The following is a 20880-nucleotide window of genomic DNA, read 5'->3' on the forward strand; positions in this document are numbered from 1 at the left end:
CCAATTTCAGTTTTTGATTTGTTAAAAAAGTCTGAAATATCCAATAAATGTCGTTCCACTTCATGATTGTGTCCCACTTGTTGTTGATTCTTCACAAAAAAAATATAGTTTTATATCTTTATGTTTGAAGCCTGAAATGTGGCAAAAGGTCGCAAAGTTCAAGGGGGCCGAATACTTTCGCAAGGCACTGTACATCCTATATAAACAAACTCATTTCCTTGACAACAGCTCTGCGAAGTAGTATGAATGTCCCAACTTCTGCTCCAGCAATATCACCGTAAATGCTGCATGGCCAATGAGGAAGTTGGATTGACCATGCAACCAGATGCACTTCACTCCAGAATTGCCACCTCAAGGAAAGCTGCCGTTACCGCCAATATTACTCACCAACAGGACATCAAACTGTAATATCCTATGCTTCACGGAATTGTGGCTGAATTACAACATGGATATTCAGCTAGCGGGATACACTTACCACCACAGACAGATGCTGGCACCAAGACCGCACTAAGTCAGCTGTATGAGGAAATAAGCAAACAGGAAACCACTCGCCCATAGGTGGCACTCCTAGTGGCCGGAGACTTTAATGCAGGGAAACTTAAATCAGTTCCACCAAATCTTTATCAACATGTTAAATGTGCAACCAGAGGGATTTTTTATAGATCACCTGTACTCCACACAAAGACGCGTGCGTACAAAGCTCTCCCTCCATTTGGTAAATCCCACCACAACTCTATCCTCCTAATTCCTGCTTACAAGCAAAAATTAAAGCAGGAAGCACCAGTGACTGTCTATAAAAAACAATAAAAAAAAAAAAAAAAAAAAGGTCAGATGAAGCTGATACTAAACTATAGGACTACTTTGCTATCACAGACTGGAGTATGTTCCGGGATTCTTCCGATGACATTGAGGAATACACCACATCAGTCACTGGCTTTATCAAAAAGTGGATTGAGGACGTCGTACCCACAGTGACTGTACGTACATACCCCAAACCAGAAGCCATGGATTACAAGCAACATTCATACTGAGCTAAAGGGTAGAGCTGCCGCTTTCAAGGCGTGGGACTCTAACCCGGAAGCTTACAAGAAGTCCTGCTATGCCCTGCGACGAACCATCAAACAGGCAAAGAGTCAATACAGGGCTAAGATTGAATCATACTACACCAGCTCTGATGCTCGTCTTGTGGCAGGGCTTGCAAACTATTACAGACTACAAAGGGAAGCACAGCTGTGAGCTGCCCAGTGACAAGAACCTACCAGACGAACTAAATCAGTTCTATGTTCGCGTCGAGGCAAACAACACTGTGGCATGCATGAGAGCATCAGCTGTTCCGGACGACTGTGTGATCATGCTCTCCGTAGCCGACGTGAGTAAGACCTTTAAACAGGTCAACATACACAAGGCTGCGGGGCCAGACGGATTACCAGGACACGTGCTCCGGGCATGTGCTGACCAACTAGCAGGTGTCTTCACTGACATTTTCAACATGTCCCTGATTGAGTCGAATACCAACATGCTTCAAGCAGACCACCATAGTCCCTGTGCCTAAGAACACTAAGGTAAGCTGCCTAAATGACTCAGACCTGTAGCACTCATGTCCGTAGCCATGAAGTGCTTTGAAAGGCTGGTAATGGCTCACATCAACACCATTATCCCAGAAACCCTAGACCCACTCCAATTTGTATACCGCACAAACAGATCCACAGATGATGCAATCTCTATTGCACGCCACACTGCCCTTTCCCACCTGGACAAAAGGAACACCTATGTGAGAATGCTGTTCATTGACCACAGCTCAGCGTTCAACACCATTGTACCCTCAAAGCTCATCACCAAGCTAAGGATCCTGGGACTAAACACCTCCCGCTGCAACTGGATCCTGGACTTCCTGACGGGCTGCCCCCAGGTGGCCAGGGTAGGTAGCAACACATCTACCATGCTGAGCCTCAACACTGAACTCCACAGGGGTGTGTGCTCAGTCCCCTCCTGTACTCCCTGTTCACCCACGACTGTATGGCCAGGCACGACTCCAACACCATCATTAACTTCTTGGATATAGGGGGCGCCATTTTAATTTTTGGATGAAAAACCTTCGTTTTAAACAAGATATTTTGTCACGAAAAGATGCTCGACGATGCATATAATTGACAGCTTTGGAAAGAAAACACTGACGTTTCCAAAACTGCAAAGATATTGTCTGCGAGTGCCACAGAACTGATGTTACAGGCGAAACCCAGATAAAAATCCAATCAGGAAGTGCTGCATTTTTTGAAACCGCCTCATGCCAATGACTCCTTATATGGCTGTGAATGGGCCACGAATGAGCTTAGGCTTTCTGTCGCTTCCCCAAGGTGTCGACAGCATTGTGACGTATTTGTAGGCATATCATTGGAAGATTGACCATAAGAGACTACATCTACCAGGTGTCCTCTGTTGCAATTATTGCGTAATCTACAGCTGCAGTATTTTTCCGATCGCTTCTGATGAGAAACCAACTGTCACCACTGATATATTATCGAATAGATATGTGAAAAACACCTTGAGGATTGATTCTAAACAACGTTTGCCATGTTTGTCGATATTATGGAGCTAATTTGGAAAAAAGCTTGGCGTTGTAGTGACTGCATTTCCCAGTCTTTTTCTTAGCCAAAAGTGATGAACAAAACAGAGCTATTTCGCCAACACAAATAATATTTTTGGGAAAAAAAAATGAACATTTGCTATCTAACTGAGAGTCTCGTCATTGAAATCATCCGAAGTTCTTCAAAGGTAAATTATTTAATTTGAATGCTTTTCTTGTTTTTGTGAAAATGTTGCCTGCTGAATGCTATGCTAGGCTATCAATACTCTTACACAAATGCTTGTGTAGCTTTGGTTGAAAAGCATATTTAGAAAATCTGAGATGACAGTGTTGTTAAAAGGCTAAGCTTGTGTTTCAATATATTTATTTTCATTTTCATGAATAGGAAACGTTGCGTTATGGTAATGCACTTGAGGCTACGATTACGCTCCCGGATTGCTCGTCGCTAGGAGGTTAAGTTTGCTGACGACACAGTGGTAGGCCTGATCACCATCAACGACGAGAGCCTATAGGGAGGAGGTCCGAGACCTGGCCGGGTGGTGCCAGAATAACAACCTATCCCGCAACGTAACCAAGACTAAGGAGATGATTGTGGACTACAGGAAAAGGAGCACGTCCCCATTCCCATCGACGGGGCTGTAGTGGAGCAGGTTGAGAGCGTCAAATTCCTTGGTGTCCACATCAACAACAAACTAGAATGGTCCAAACATACCAAGACAGTCGTGAAGAGGGCACGACAAAGCCTATTCCCCCTCAGGAAACTAAAAGGATTTGGCATGGGTCCTGTGATCCTCAAAAGGTTCTACAGCTGCAACAGCGAGAGCACTGGTTGCATCACTGCCTGGTACGGCAATTGCTCGGGCTCCAACCGCAAGGCACTTCAGAGGGTAGTGCGTACGGCCCAGTACATCACTGGGGCAAAGCTGCCTGCCATCCAGGACCTCTACACCAGGCGGTGTCAGAGGAAGGCCCGAAAAATTGTCAAAGACCCCAGCCACAGACTGTTCTCTCTTCTACCGCATGGCAAGCGGTACCGGAGTGCCAAGTCTAGGACAGAAAGGCTTCTCAACAGTTTTTACCCCCAAGCCATAAAACTCCTGAACAGGTAACCAAATGGTTACCCGGACTATTTGCATTGTGTGCCCCCTCCCACCCCCTCTTTTACGCTGCTGCTACTCTGTTTATCTTATATGCATAGTCACTTATACATTCATGTACATACTACCTAATTGGCCTGACCAACCAGTGCTCCCGCACATTGGCTAACCGGGCTCTCTTTTTACGCTTCTGCTACTCTCTGTTCATCATATATGCATAGACACTTTAACGATACCTACATGTACATACTACCTCAATAAGCCTGACTAACAGGTGTCTGTATATAGCTTTGCCACTCTTTTTTCAAATGTCTTTTTACTGTCGTTTTATTTCCTTACCTACACACATACTTTTTCCCCACACCATTGGTTAGAGCCTGTAAGTAAGCATTTCACTGTAAGGTCTACTACACCTGTTGTATTTGGCGCACGTGACAAATAAACTTTGATTTGAACAAATATGACCCGCAGTACATTTACCATGAATTCATATCATTTTTAATCTACAATGTTAGGTTATGGTCATTTATTTTAATGCATTCAATATTATTATTTACAGTCTACCTGTTCTCAATGTCAGAGTGGCTACAATGTTTGCAGTCCAAATCCTACACTACCCTTGTGAGAAACACATTTTGGTTACTTTAATTCCACTTACCGTAATTTCCGGACTATCAACCGCTACTTTATTCCCACATTTTGAACCTCGCGGTTTATACAATGACGCGGCTAATTTATGGATTTATCCCGCTTTCACAAGATTCATGCTGCCAAAAAACTGAGCACCGTCACATAATGTGACGTAAATCGAGCGCGCTCAAACTTCCCATCATTCTGATTACGGTAGTAATTTTGTTACCCTCATGGCAAAGACACAGAGAAATGCCAATGATGCAGCTTTCAAGTTGAAGGCGATCGATCTGGCTGTTGGAAAAGGAAATAGAGCTGCTGCATGGGAGCTTGGCCTTAATGAGTCAATGATAAGACGTTGGAAACAGCAGCGTGAGGAACTGACTCAGTGCAAAAAGAAAACAAAAGCTTTCAGAGGGAAGAAAAGCAGATGGCCCAAAGTATTTGCAGCCACTCGACATCAGTGTAAATCGTGCATTTAAGGTGGCGCTCCTTGTTCAGTGGGAGGCTTGGATGACAAGTGGGGAGAAATCCTTCACTAAAACGGGCCGCAGGCGAAGAGCATCTTATGGTCAAGTCTGCCAGTGGGTCCTGACAGCGTGGAGCATTGTCAAAAAATCCACTATCATCAACGGGTTTCGAAAGGCTGGACTGCTGCGTGTTGAAGGAGCAGCATGAGCTCAGCGGGGTATTTGCCTCCGGATGAAAGTGACGAGAGCGACAATGAAAACGATCCAACATCGGATGAAGCAATTCTGAGGCTATTCAACTCCGACACCGAAGGAGATGACTTCAGTGGTTTCAGTGCACAGGAGAAGGAAGATAGTGACCAATGACTTTCTTGGTAGGCTACTGTTTTAATTTTTGTTACAAGCCGTGTTTCGTTTAAAGGCTGTGTAAAGTTAATTTGTTTCAATGTACCGGTAGGCACCTGCGGCTTAGACATGTGCAGCTTATTTATGTACAAAATACATATTTCTTTTTTATAATTCAGTGGGTGCGGTTTATATTCAGGTGCTCTTAATAGTCCAGCAATTACGGTACAAGTCGTGTCAATTTAGTCATCGTCTTTTGTTTGGAGCACCCCTGTCAATGTTAATAAGGATGCGCACGCATTGAAGTAGGCCTACACACTGCCTGCATGCAAATGTAAGCATACATTTGGGGGATCTGATTGGCTTAACGCACCACCATTAATGACCTTGAGCTTCTCAAACTAATGCTTTCACCTCAAAAAGCAAAAAAAATCTGATTTACATCCATTGAGAATCACAATAGTTCCTCAATGAACTTGAAAAATAATTCCAGCGTGCTGCCTTTCCATAACCCCAAAGGGTCATAAAATAGGCTTCTAATCCGTGCTGGACTTGGACTGAAATACTCAGCTCCTGTGAGCTCCTACCCAAGTCAATTGCTGCTTCTTATCCCTTGTGCAAATAGCATACAGCTGTGTCCCGAGCTCAATGGCACTGGAACCGGAGGGCCTAGACTATTTTACACAATGTTGCAAGTTCACTAGCACATTGCAGGCAAGTCCACAAATGAATATGACGTTTCAAGTTCGTTGCTGACAGGCCATGTGTAGCCAATGTGATTTATAGGATATTTTTTTTAAATCAGGATATTTTCTACCTGCAATGTGGGCTATTTTTTTACATAGTTGGCAATGGCAATAGAAGTTAACTTTAGGTTTGTATCATTTAGAATTGCAATTACCCACATGAGATTGAGATATGAAGACAAATTAAATGAAACTTATAAAGCATAGTTGTCTCGATAGAGCATTAGAAGTGGTAAGAAGTTGTCGGGCGGTAGGGTTAGAGGGAAATGTATAAATCAAACGGGATTGGAAATTACACAAAACAAAAACATTGGTAGAAGATGCAACATTAACACTGCTGCTGCTGCCCCCCCCATACACAGATTTGTGCGACAGTCCCCAGGACATACCAGCATTCCTCTGCCAAGGTTCTTATTGACTGCAGCTTGCTGGAGGACTTGCAGAGTTTTCCTTGTAGGTCCCATGTCTTGAATGGACCCACCAAAAAAGCTCTGAAATAAAACACGAAGACAAACACATTTAAAGTTAAATCCAGTAGTTGGATAATTGTTACACAAAAAGCCTGTGCTCATGTGATTCTATACAAAACCAGTCAGAAGTTCAACACCCCTCTCCATGAAAAACCATTAAGGTACAACATTGGTGGGAAACAAACAACCCTCTCCCTGACCTCAAGTGAGCACACTCAGCATTTACCTGGATATAGTGCCATTCAACAAACCCTACTCTGGTTACACTGTCACTTTTGGGATAGCAAATAAGTGAAGTGTCTGAACGGCCCTTCGTCTCACGTGAAGGCAGACCTGGGTTCAAATAACATTTTTCATTTTTAAATCACATGCTGTTTGAACTTTGTTGCATTGGAACCAATAGAAGATCCTAAACAATCCAATCCCCCCATCACCCAGTCTCCCTGGCACTCCAGGCAGGCTAAAGCAAATTTCCAATAGTATTTGAACCCAGGTCTGGTAACCAGAGGTGTGGACATGAGTCACATGACTTGGACTCAAGTCACAAATATGATGACTTGCAACTCAACTTTGACACCAATGACTTGTGACTTAACTTGGACTTGAGCCTTTTGACTTGACCCGGCACCCTCCAAGCACAGATATTAAAAATGCAATTTAAAATATATAAATAAAGTGTGCAGCGCATCAACTCTTTATTTAACAGATTACAGTTTGAGTCGGACAGCAGCCAATCAAATTGTGCCAGCTGAGAAAAAGTTGCGTGTGGCAGTGCCGAGGAATATCGGCGGGTGAATTCAGATGGAGCCCTTGGAAAGACTATACCCGAAAATAATAATTTGGGGTATCAAGACTACGCTGTATCAACAAACAAAAAACTGATTGCAAAACATGTGGGAAGAAAATTAGACGGAGGCGCAACAACTTCCAGCTTTGTTCGACATTTGAAGCTGCACAAAGAACAGTAAGTCGTGGCTAATATAGCCAACAGCTATATCATTTAAATCTTTGCTAGTGTGGCATGTAGGCTAGCGTAACATTAAATCAATGAGTATCCACAGTCAGTCAATGTAGAAACGTAACTCAATCTTGGGTGCAATGTTCACAACTGGCTAGGCAGTTGGCAGCCTAAATCCTGCCTGATGTTACTGCGGTTCCTAAAACCATTGACATACCTTAGCCTACGGTAACCACAAAGAGGGTGTGTGTGTGTGTTAAGGTTGGGCGATTGTGTACAAGCCTACATCGCCGATTGAGCCCCATAGATCCTCGATGCTATTGGGGGGGGGTTGTTGTTCATGGCTACCCATGCATTTCCATGGAATTATAAAGTTTATTTGGAAAGTAATAAATATTTATTTTTAAAAGCATTCATGATTAGCGTAAATGTAATATACTAACTAATACGCTTGTTAAAAATATGAAATGGTATTTCATTTTGTGAAGAGCACATGACTAGTTCAGGACTTTCCTGTCTTGACTTGGGACTTGAGACTTAAAAAACAATGACTTGGTCCCACCTCTGCTGGTAACTGACCAGATTGCACAGGCAGGTGTGGGAAAAGGGCAGGCTTACCCCGAGCCTAGCACAACTGCATGCATGAGCCAATTGCCTTCCAATTCCCACAGGCTGCAATTTGCCCCAGGTCATCATCTTACCCGCGGACATTAACCAATTAATTACTGTGGGAACAAGTCTTCAAAAACGAATTATGGGAAACTACAAGTTAATGAGTATGCAAACATTAACCCTAACAATAGTAACAGGCACGAGGTAGAGTCATGAATTTCAAAACGTTGAGTTCCAATTCTGGATGTGCATGAAGGATCTGTGGGTTAAAACCACTTCAGTTAACTTGCTGAATTGTAAATGGTTCGCCTCGTTGCACATAATACTTGGTAAATTAACTTGACACTACAGTAGTCTGCTACAAAACACATTGATATCTTAGCACTAGACTGGGGATTGGCATATATTATTTCCTTACCTTTATGTTCGCAGAGGCTTTATTCCCAGGTTTCATTTTCCTAATGGACATGTTGACAAGACCTGGTGAGAAAGGTACACTGTAAATTCTAAAAGGTAATTTACAACTCGAAAAAAAAGTGACTTAAGAATGATAAATTAAATCGTTAAAAATGTAGCCAAGAACGTGATTCTGGAATAGCGTTCTCTAGTTGTCACAGTCTAACAGACTTCCCATCTCGCCCGGAGGAAAAAACCCGCCAAAAATGGCTGGCAATTTACAGCCACAGACAAAAGCAGAAAGTTACCAGGATCTTTGGTATGCGGCCAGGTTAAGTAATAACTGTCTGTATAGTTAACATTCTCAATGTCTTGCTCCAAAGATACTAACGCGGACCAAATGAGCTAGTTAGTAAAATAGAAGGATCAAAATCATAAACCAAACCGGCTAAAACAAGTAACTAGCTGGCATGAGCTAACACAGTACTGGCTAACATTCATTTTGTCACAAAAAAGGCGCTATCATTCGTGTAATACACTTATTGACTTGAGCGTATTTGACCGGAGAGAAATTCAACATTTATATTACCATATAATAACGTAACTCACAGTTTTGGCAGCTTCCCGGGAGTGGGATCAGATTGGTTTACTTCTTTATTTATCGGAAGTCACTTTCCTTTCTCGCCAACTCGCGCCAGGAGCTTAAATGTCCTCTTAATCACGTGACGTGATGCTACTTCTGGATTTTTGTCACTCTTTCAAAATAAGAGTTGTCATCCGTTCTCGTTCTGTCCAGTAAACTAAATTAATGATGAAGGTAAAAATGCTAGAAAGTATGCACAGTTATCAACAATCAATATATCTTAGTTAATTATCAAACATGCGTTTCTAAAAGTGAAAATAATTAAGTGATATTTGTTTACATTTTATTTTGTACGTTTTAAAGGTAGACAGCGATATGACATAGATCAGGGCCTCCGGAAGAGGAAAATTGAGTCCATAGAGAAAGCAAGTAAAAGATGAGTGTCAGGGATGGGGTGGTAGTATTATCATAAGGAGACGTGTACTTGGAAAACAGAGGAGGAATGGAGATGGAGGGAAAAAGAGAGGTAGAAGAGGTCTAAGAGAGTGAGCTTGAGTTGGATAAAATGGTGGAAAAAAAGGGAGATAGTTTATCAAAGAAGAATGGTAGAAAGTGTAAGCAAAGGGAGCTGAAGACAGGAGGATAAATGGAAGTGAATGAAGTTATCGGAGACTGAGGTATGCACAGAGGATCAGGATGAAGAAGAGTCTGACAGTAGGATTGATGTTCCTGGACTCTTGCCTTTTGGCTGATGAATTTGTGGTTTCATGGTGGGTGAAAAAAAAAAGAGTTGGGTCATGTGGAATCGGTGAGGGTAACTAGAAGTGGTCTAGTGATAATTGTTTGTTTCTGTTGGGCAGAGGAAGAATGCGCTCAAAGTAAATCGAATGGGGGCAAGAAAAGTGAATTGTTTTGTTCTCAAGAAAACGACACCAATGAAAGGAGTGATAACTGGGGTAGCAGTAGATATAAACGTTGACCAGCTGGGGGCAAAGATTCCCGGTGTATGTGATGCTCATCCTTTGATGCGACGCAGACAGGGTGGCGAGAGCGGGGAAACAGAAGATTCATTGTCTGTTCTCTTGAGTTTTGAAGTTGAGTCTTTGCCTGACAAAGTGAAGTTAGGATACAAGTTATCCTGTATGAGTATTAAGATGTTACAGGTGTCAAGCTTATGGGCATGTGGCATTAGTGTTAAGGAGGGAGGGTCCATTGTGTGAGAAGTGTGCAGAAGGGCATGTGGCATTAGTGTTAAGGAGGGAGGGTCCATTGTGTGAGAAGTGTGCAGAAGGGCATGTGGCATTAGTGTTAAGGAGGGAGGGTCCATTGTGTGAGAAGTGTGCAGAAGGGCATGAGACAAAGTAATGTGTAGTATTGGGGAAAAGTAGTGGAATGTGTTAATTGTAGGGGTGCCCATGGAGCTGGGGATCAGAAATGTCTGGTGCGAGAGAGGCAGGTTGAGGTTTCCAGGGTTAGAGTAGAGCAGAAGATGTCATATGCTGAGGCAGTGAAGAAAGTAGAGGAAGATGGGTTAAGGGGAAGGAGTGGTGAGAGTAGTAGAGATATACCAGTACAGAGGAATAGGCCAAAAAGTGAAATACATTTCAGTAAGATTGGATTTTTAGCATTTAAAGCAATGGTTATCAATTGTACTGCAGGGATGGACCGTAAGTCTCAGAAGATTGAGGTTGTGGTGGCAGCCGCAGAGGTATTTGAGTGTGTGAGACTTGACAGCAGAAGAGTTACAGGATGTGTTAAGTGGTGATGTCCCATCCTTTCAGGGTGATGGCATGATGTAGGAGTAAATGCATTTAATTAGGAGTAGGGGGGTGTTCATTTTAGATCATTTTGAAATTAGTGAGTATAGTGTTAGATGGTAGGGTATTTATTTAGTACATTTTTCTTTTCAAGTAAAGTATAAGGGAGTTGTACTCCAGGCTAGTAGGTGGCGGTAATGCAACAAATTGGATGCTAACTGCTGTTAAACCTCAGAAGAAGACACCATAGATCTGAGATGGGCAACTCCAGTCATTGGGTGCCGGAGGGGTGTCACACTTTTCCCCCATCCCTAGCAAACACAGCGGATTAAACAAATTGCATTGTAACCTGAAGATCATGATTAGTTGATTATTGGAGTCAGATGTGTTAGCTGGGACAAAAGTGTGACACTAATCAGGCTCCCGAGGACTGGAGTTGCCCATTCCTGATGTAGATGCTGAAAGTAAACAGCAGCATAGTAGGTCAATTTCCACAACAATAGCATTGAAGCGCAACTTCTCCGCTGTTTTGGTCCTGCACACATACTGAGTGAAAGTGAAGTTGTGCATCTCACTCACCCCAATATCTGCAGTGCTGCTCATGGCAACATTTCACGGAGGGAGTCTACCTTCAAAATGTTTTTGTGCCTGTGCATACTCCTATCTAATGGACTGTAAATAAAACAACAACCGTACATCGTATCCCAATAGAAGGTTCATTGTACTCTGTAGCATCCATATAATATGCAAAACATTTACATTTACCCCTGAACCCATTTTTATTTATATAAAGAATGTACAGGGACAGTTTTGTAAGTTAAAAATGTGTTATCCTTCACAAAAATGAAAATAGTGTGCTCTCATGGGAATATATATAGAAGGCCTTTATTTAATAGTAAAAAGCAGATTAGTATTCACAACTCTGACTGAAGGCATAGCCTGACAGAGAGCATCTACTACATTGTTTTATAGATTATATTGTACAGTATGTTCCAATGCACCACCAACCAAAAGACAGTATCTATTTTAAACTTAAAGGAGAAGTTTCCTTTTTTTAGAACCAAATCACTATTTTTGATGTAAATGGCATGTTATAGAAGGGTCCAGGAAACCTTTTTTGTGATTTCCCATGTTTTTGAGAAACTTACACTAAACAGCAAATCACTTCCCCATTGTGTAGTATGGGGGCCCTGAAAAACATGAACAAATATGTCATTTTATTAGGTCTTTAGATATCGTGTCATTCAGAACTTTATCCGCAACATTTTGTTGCGACTCCAGCAATACCTCTGTCCATTCTACATGTAACTGCCAAAATAAAGGAACGTATTGAGTAAACAAGAGATACAAAGTATAAAGGGAGGAGGTGAGGGCCCTGGGAGAGGGGTGCCAGGAAAATAACCTGTCACTCGACGTCAACAAAACAAAGGAGCTGATTCTGGACTTCAGGAAACAGCAGAGGGAGCACAGCCCTATCCACGTCAACAGGACTGCAGTGGAGAAGGTGGAAAGCTTCAAGTTCCTCGGCGTACACATCACTGACGTTCTGAAATGGTCCAACCACAAAGACCTCAGGAGCCTGAAGAATTTTGTCTTGGCACCTAAAACTCTCAAACTTTTATAGATGCATAATTGAGAGCATCCCGTTGGGCTGTATCAACGCCTGGTAGGGCAACTGCACCACCCACAACCGCAGGGCTCTCCAGAGGGTGGTGTGCTCTGCCCAATGCATCACAAGGGGCAAACTACCTGCCCTCCAGGACACCTACAGCACCCAGGAAGGCCAAAAAGATCTTCAAAGACATCAACCACCTGAGCCACGGCCTGTTCACCCCGCTATCATCCAGAAGACGAGGTCAGTACAGGTGCATCAAAGCTGGGACCTGATATTAGCTGTTTTTCAGTCCATCACTAGCCGGCTTCCACCTGGTTACGCAAGCCTTCATCTTAGAGGCTGCTGCTCTATATAGACTTGGAATCACTGGCCCCTTCAATAATGAAACACTTGTCACTTTAATAACGTTTACATACTGCTTTACTCTCTCATATGTATACTGTATTCTATTATATTGTATTTTAGTCAATGCCACGCCTACATTGCTCGATCTAATATTTATAAATTCCATGATTTAACTTTTAGATGTGTGTATTGTTGTGAATAATTTTTAGATACTACTGCACTGTTGGAGCTAGGAGCACAATCATTTCGCTACACCCGCAATAACATCTGCTAAATGTGTATGTGACCAATAAAATTTGACATTGAAAGCATGGGGTGCTTCCACACAGGAAGTTCCAGACACTTGTAGAATCTATGCCAAAGAGTATAGAAGCTGTTCTGGCGGCTCGTGGTGGCCCAATGCCATATTAAGATGCTTTATGTTGGTGTTTCCTTTATTTTGGCAGTTATGTAGCAGCAGGCTACACAGAAAATGGAACAGCTGGATAAGGGAAATGACTTGTGCAAGGTAATATAACAGTGTGGATAAAGTTCGGAATGAACTAAAAGTACACATTTGGAAATGTTAGTGTTAAGCTTCTCAAACGTGCAAAATCACAAAAAAGGTGTCTGTACTCTTCAAGAACATGCTATTTATATCAAAAATAGAGATTTGGTTGTAAAAAACTTAACTTGTCCTTTAAATAATCTTCTGAGAATCAGGCACTTTCCTGAAATTTGTGACGGTTCCTCAGGTGACTTTTAAGTAGCGGATTATTTCTAAAGCATCTGCCACAGAATTTGCACCGATACGGTTTCTCTCCGGAGTGAGTGGTCAGGTGTTGTGTCAGGTTACCTGGGGTGGCAAAGCAATGTCCACAAACAGTGCACTTGAAAGGTCTCTCTCCTGTGTGAACCGCTGTGTGTCTGGTCAGTTCTTCCTTGCGCTTGAAGCTTTTGGGACACTGCTTGCAACCATGTGGTTTCTCACCTCTGTGAGTCCACATATGCGTTTCCAGTTGTGTCTTCTGGTCAAAGTCTTGCCCACAGTCCTTACACCGATATGATTTCTCCCCTGTGTGGAACTTCATATGTGCTTTCAAGTATCCATTACAAGTGAAACTTTCTCCACATTCTTTGCACTGAAATGGTTTCTCCCCAGTGTGCAGTCTCATATGCAATTTCATATATCCCTTAGTTTTGAAGCATTTCCCACATTCTTTGCATTGATACTGTTTCTCTCCTGTGTGAGACACCATGTGTGTTCTCAGATTAGCATCACTAGGGAAGCATTTGCCACAAACATTACAAGTACGCGTTGCTTTTATGTGGGTTTGCAAGTGATCTGTCAGACTTGCCATGGACTCAAAGACTTCTTCACACACACCACACATTTTCGTATGCTTTGTGTGTACATTTTTCACATGGTTAACTAAAGGACCAATATACACAAATGTACTTCCACACAACTTGCAACAATAAGGAGAAGCATTTGTGGTCGCCCTGCCCCCAGCAACGGTATGGAAGCTTAGTTCTTTCTTTGCCCATTTTCTGGATGATTCCAGTGGCTTCGACCCTGACGGTTGTCCCCCACTCTCCACCTCGTTGTCACTTCCGCTGTTTTCACTCTGAGCTGCAGAACAGCCTAGATATCCTTCTGATAGGGACTGAGAGGCACTGGTTGCTTCTGATACTGTGTAGTCCTCTCCATCAGGCTCAGTTTTGATCTCTTTAGGAATGAGGATGCACAACACATCATCCTCTTTGCTCTCGAAAGTGTGGCTTGAGAAATCCATTTGATAGGGCGGATAAGGTGGGTTACTGTCTCTCTCCTCACAGACAGTGAATATGGAGTCGTTGGTATCAGATTCTAGCCTTTCAAGCTCTTCCTCCTGATTTGTCCCGATTTCCTCTTGTTCATCTTTAATCTGTGTTGACTCTGGGTCCTTCTGCCCCAGATTGGGGCCCCACTTCTGCTCACCATGCTGCCGCGCAGGGGGAACCTCCTCTTCAGAGACTGGGAGCGTGAGCTGCTGGGGGTCTAGAAAAAAAGTGGGGAAAGGGATAAATATGTGATCAATACACATTAGTATTTTATTTATTTACTTTTTACCACTTTTATCTCCCCAATTTAGTGATATACAAATTGGTAGCTACAGTCTTGTCCCATCGCTGCAACTCCCGTACGGATTCAGGAGAGGCGAAGGTCAAGGAGCCATTCTTCCTCTGAAACACGACCCTGCCAAGCCGTACTGCTTCTTGACACACTGCATGTGCCCGGCCCGCCACACGAGTGGCTAGTGCAAGATGGGACAAAGACATCCCGGCCGGACGATGCAGGGCCAATTGTGGGCCACCTCATGGGTCTCCTGGTTGTGGTCGGCTGCGACACAGCAGGGGATTGAACCCGGGTCTGTAGTGATGCCTTAGACAGCTGTGCCACTCAGGAGGCCCAATCAATACATATTTGAACAATTTATGTAAATAACATAGGCCTATCCAGTGTTGTAGTACTCAAGTCCAGGACACAATTTTCATGACTCAATTATCTCGCTTGCATTATTCAACATGCTAGCTACAACAGCAAATGTCAGATAGCTACTTTATTTGCTGCTAGCCTTACCAATGTGCAAGACAGTAAAAGCTATCCAGCTTTCCATGTTACAAAATGTATCATTGAGCACTAACAACCCAGTAAGCATGGACTGACGCCCACGTCTTCTAAATGTCTTTTTTGGGTCCCGGACTTGATTTCAATGTCCACGGACCAGCCCGTCTAAATCTGAACCAATCATAGACATCTATGTTTCACAAGTTGACAGCACAGTACAGCAGAGTACAATACATTACAGTAAATACAATTATGGTACAGTACAATACAGTAGAGCACAGTAAAGTATAGTACAATGTACTCTACTGAATTAAACTCTACTTTACTGTACTCTACTGAACTGTGCTGCTACAACGTGTGAAACACAACTGAACGAATCATAGACGTCTAGGCTTTGGTCTGATCCGGACCGACCAAATGTGTACTCGTTTAAAAAAAAACATTTTGGTCATTCAGCAGACGCTCTTATCGAAAGCAACTTACTGTCAGTGCATTAAACTAAGGTAGATAAACAACATATCACAGTCATAGCAAGAAAAAAATGTATGTAACCGTTGCTAAGAATGTTATTGTAGTTGAAGTGGTCTGTGGGTTTATTCTGTAGGTTGGATTACTTTGAACATTATAGCGGCCCTACTGCAGTCTTCAGTTTGGTCAGTTTCCCTATTTTAAGTGGATTAAAAGAAAATGTTGAATGTGACATAATGCTTTCTTCATTGACATGTATACACCTCATTTTCTAATATTGCTATGGGAACAGCCAAACAAAGGAAGTGATGGATTCGACTTCCGCTTTACTTCCCTAAACTTGCCAGGGTAAATTATTTGAAAAGAGTCAATTTACAGAGTATTAAAGCCAAGTAAACAAATATAAGTATAATTTTATTTCATTAAAGTTCGCTAACGTTAGCTAGACTTACTAGTAGGCGAGTTCTGTTGTAATAATAATGTTAGTTGTGTCAGAGTTAAGGCCCGGGCCATCCACCAAGCCAATAACTATAACGATAAACTAACTATAGGCTACATAACTATAAAACGGTGAGCAGCCACACTACACCGGTCAATCAACTGATCAAGGCACCCTACTGCACGTTTACTATTAATAAGGTGGTACCAAGACCATTCATGAGGTCTCTATCGCACAAATACTGGTTCAGACCATTCTGTGCTTTCAGGGTGTGTTCCTTGTCATAGTAACAACTGAAAATAATACTTACTGTATTATTTTCATTAGGCCTACATTAACTTGTATTTAAATGTAGCAATTCAACAACAAATGCCGTTTAGCCTGTGCATCTTTTACAGCATGTCATTGTGGTTTGCAAGGGATTTCCATTTTGATAATGGTTGCCAATTCCTGTGGGTCTTCGTTTTCACTGTGCTTCACTGTCCTGTGCAACTATTCGTTATATTTTCAGCAATTAACAAGAGCAAGCCTGCTTCTTTCCCCAAATAGGCTATTAGGCCTAGTAGAAAAAAAGTATAGAAATAAATGTCCTGTTGCTTTTGTAGCCTATAGCTTTTCCCGGGATTTCACAAGAAGAGGAATGGCTTTTTGTGGAGAGGCATGTGTAGCCTATAGTCTGTTGCGCATGGGAACAGCTGGAAGAGAGAGGCTGGTGATGTGTAGTATGAAGCTAAATATTAGCTAGATATTAGGTCATTTATTAGCTAAATATTAGGGTTATAGGCCAAATATTTACCTGACTAAGTGCAAGAAAAATAAATGAACAGATTTTGAAATGGCAGATCTGTAGTCTGTTCCTCTAGGTTGTGCTCTGTGGTCCCCGGGCATGCAAAGCTCCACTATTGATTAGTTATTATTATTATACCTGGGCTACATCAACAACAGTGCAGTGTCCATAGGATGTAAACTGCAATGATGTACCATAAAGTATGAAAATGTATCAGTCGCCCTGGATAAGAGAATCTGTGAAATGACTCAAATGACTCAAAAATAATAATGTAGGCTCATTTGAATAACTGCTCACTCGAACCTAGTGTTTTGTTTCATGCCGATATAACTGCATAGGCCAACAGCCTAGACCTGATTATGCAACCATTTGGATCAGTGTGGGTCTATTCCAGTGGAGGCTGCTGAGGGGAGGACGACCACCATATGTTTGATACCATTCCATTGACTCCATTCCAGCCATTATTCAGAAAGGTCCAGAAAGGTAGATTAGCAGGCCACTCATATGGTGTCGGCCGTTCTGATGGTGCCGGAGAGGGTGGCTGCTGTTTTATTGGCTCTTTATCAAACCATGCTATTTTTTTCCTTTCTCACGTTGTTCGTAACTTATTTTGTACATAATGTTGCTGCTACCGTCTCTTATGACCGAAAAGAGCTTCTGGACATCAGAACAGCGATTACTCACCTCAAATTGGACGAAGAGTTTTTCTTTAATGAGTCGCACGGGAAGGATTTACTCCAAACACCCGAACAGTTACACATCCCTGTCATTCGCTTGAGACGGAAACAGATTTTGCGGAAAGAGATGGCTAATCTGCTTTTGCCCTCCGTACTGCTAGCTAACGTTCAATCGCTGGAAAATAAACTGAAAGCACGTATATCCTACCAACAGGACATTAAAAACTGTAATATCTTATGTTTCACAGAGTCGTGGCTGAACGACAACATTAATAACATACAGCTGGCGTGTTATACACTATCGGCAGGATAGAACAGCAGCCTTTGGTAAGACACGGGGGGGGGGGGGGGGCTATGCATATTAGCTGTCTACATACTAGAGGTCGACCGATTATGATTTTTCAACACCGATACCGATTATTGGAGGACCAAAAAAGCCGATACCGATTAAATCATCCGATTTATTTATTTGTAATAATGACAATTACAACAATTCTGAATGAACACTTTTATTTTAACTTAATATAATACATAAATAAAATAAATGTAGCCTCAAATAAATAATGAAACATGTTCAATTTGGTTTAAATAACGCAAAAACAAAGTGTTGGAGAAGAAAGTAAAAGTGCAATATGTGCCATGTAAAAAAGCTAACGTTTAAGTTCCTTGCTCAGAATATATGAAAGCTGGTGGTTCCTTTTAACATGGGTCTTCAATATTCCCAGGTAAGAAGTTTTAAGTTGTAGTTATTATGGGAATTATAAGACTATTTCTCTCTATACCATTTGTATTTCATATACATTTAACTATTGGTTGTTCTTATAGGCACTATAGTATTGCCAGTGTAACAGTATAGCTTCCGTCCCTCTCCTCGCCCCTACCTGGGCTCGAACCAGGAACACATTGACAACAGCCACCCTCGAAGCATCGTTACCCATCGCTCCACAAAAGCCGCGGCCCTTGCAGAGCAAGGGGAACAACTACTTCAAGGTCTCAGAGCGAGTGACTTCATCGATTGAAACGCTATTAGCGCACACCCCGCTAACTAGCTAGCCATTTCACATCAGTTACACTAGCCTAACCTCGGGAGTTGATAGGCTTGAAGTCATAAACAGCTCAATGCTTGAAGCACAATGAAGAGCTGCTGGTAAATGCACGAAAGTGCTGTTTGAATGAATGCTTAAGAGCCTGCTGCTGCCTACCACCGCTCAGTCAGACTACTCTATCAAATATCAAATCATAGACTTAATTATAACATAATAACACACGGAAATATAAGCCTTGGGTCATTAATATGGTCAAATCCGGAAACTATCATCTCAAAAACAAAACCTTTATTCTTTCAGTGAAATACGGAACCATTCCGTATGTTATCTAATGGGTGGCATCCCTAAGTCTAAATATTGCTGTTACATTGCACAACCTTCAATGTTATGTCATAATTATGTACAATTCTGGAAAATTAATTACGGTCTTTGTTAGGAAGAAATGGTCTTCACACAGTTCACAACGAGCCAGGCGGCCCAAACTGCTGCATATACCCTGACTCTGCTTGCACGGAACGCAAGAGAAGTGACACAATTTCCCTAGTTAAAATAAATTAATGTTAGCAGGCAATATTAACTAAATATGCAGGTTTTAAAATATATACTTGTGTATTGATTTTAAAGAAAGGCATTGATATTTATTGTTAGGTACACATTGGTGCAACGACAGTGCTTTTTTCGCGAATGCGCTTGTTAAATCATCACCCGTTTGGCGAAGTAGGTTGTGATTCGATGAGAAATTAACAGGCATCGCATCGATTATATGCAACGTAGGACAAGCTAGATAAACTAGTAATATCATCAACCATGTGTAGTTAACTAGTGATTATGTTAAGACTGATAAGATAAGATAGTTGTAATGCTAGCTAGCAACTTACCTTGGCTTCTTGCTGCACTAGCATAACAGGTAGTCAGCCTGCCACGCAGTCTCCTCGTGGAGTGCAATGTAATCGGCCACAATCGGTGTCCAAAAATGCAGATTACAGATTGTTATGACAACTTGAAATCGGCCCTAATTAATCGGCCATTTCGATTAATCGGTCGACCTCTACTACATACCACAACAGACCGATGCTGGCACTAAAACCACACTGAATGAGCTGTATACCGCCATAAGCAAACAGGAAAACACTCATCCAGAGGCAGCGCTCCTAGAGGCCGGGGACTTTAATGCAGGGAAACTTAAATCAGTTTCACCTCATTTCTATCAGCATGTTAAATGTGCAACCAGAGGAAAAAAAACAAAACAATCTCTGGACCACCTTTACTCCACACACAGAGACGAGTACAAAGCTCTCCCTCACCCTCCATTTGGCAAATCTGACCAGAATTCTATCCTCCTGATTCCTGCCTATAAGCAAAGATTAAAGCAGGAAGCACCAGTGACTCGCTCAATACAGAAGTGGTCAGATGACGCAGATGCTACACTACAGGACTGTTTTTCTAGCACAGACTGGAGCATGTTCCGGGATTCCTCCGATGGCATTGAGGAGTACACTACATCAGTCACCGGCTTCATCAATAAGTGAATTGATGACGTCGTCCCCACAGAGACTGTACATACATACCCCAACCAAGCCATGGATTACAGGCAACATTCGCACTGAGCTAAAAGGTAGAGCTGCCGCTTTCAAGGAGCGGGAAGCTTATAAGAAATCCCGCTATGCCCTCCGACAAACCATCAAACAGGCAATGCGTCAATACAGGACTAAGATCGAATCGTACCACACCGGCTCCGATGCTCGTCAGATGAGGCAGGGTAACTAAGGTAACCTAACTAAATGACTATTTTTATTAATTATTTTATTTAACTAGGCAAGACAGTTAAGAACAAATTCTTATTTAAAATGACGTCCTAGGAACAGTGGGTTAACTGCCTTGTTCAGGGGCAGAACGACAACCTTTCGTTTACTGGACCAACGCTCTAACCACTAGGCTACCTGCCTGACTACCGACCCGTAGCACTCACGTCTGTAGCCATGTAATGCTTTGAAAGGCTGGTCATGGCTCACATAAACACCATTATGCCAGAAACTCTAGACCCACTCCAATTTGCATACCGCACCAACAGAACCACAGATGATGCAATCTCTATTGCACTCCACACTGCCCTTTCACACCTGGACAAAAGGAACACCTATGTGAGAATGCTATTCATTGACTACACCTCAGTGTTCAACACCATAGTGCCCTCAAAGCTCATCACTAAGCTAAGGACCCTGGGACTAAACACCTCCCTCTGCAACTTCCTGACAGGCCGCCCAT

General features: G+C 42.3%; 1 protein-coding gene across 4 annotated transcripts in view; it reads right to left on the bottom strand.

Moving 5' to 3' along the window:
• LOC139373695 (zinc finger protein OZF-like) overlaps positions 1-20880 on the bottom strand; it is a 30477-nt gene that overhangs the window by 3443 nt on the left and 6154 nt on the right. Inside the window, exons 1-3 of one of the 4 annotated variants that reach the window (XM_071114558.1) lie at positions 8918-9038; positions 8331-8392; positions 6262-6363 (exon numbers count right to left, since the gene is read on the bottom strand). In XM_071114558.1, the coding sequence (XP_070970659.1) occupies positions 6262-6363; positions 8331-8381 (153 nt within the window). In that variant the 5' untranslated portion in view covers positions 8382-8392; positions 8918-9038. Of the gene's footprint in view, positions 1-6261; positions 6364-8330; positions 8393-8897; positions 9039-11482; positions 14629-20880 lie in introns of those variants that run through there. The other 3 variants (XM_071114559.1, XM_071114556.1, XM_071114555.1) reach the window with 3 other exon arrangements.

This window comes from Oncorhynchus clarkii, chromosome 18, assembly GCF_045791955.1.
Source record: "Oncorhynchus clarkii lewisi isolate Uvic-CL-2024 chromosome 18, UVic_Ocla_1.0, whole genome shotgun sequence".
Lineage (NCBI taxonomy): Eukaryota > Metazoa > Chordata > Actinopteri > Salmoniformes > Salmonidae > Oncorhynchus > Oncorhynchus clarkii.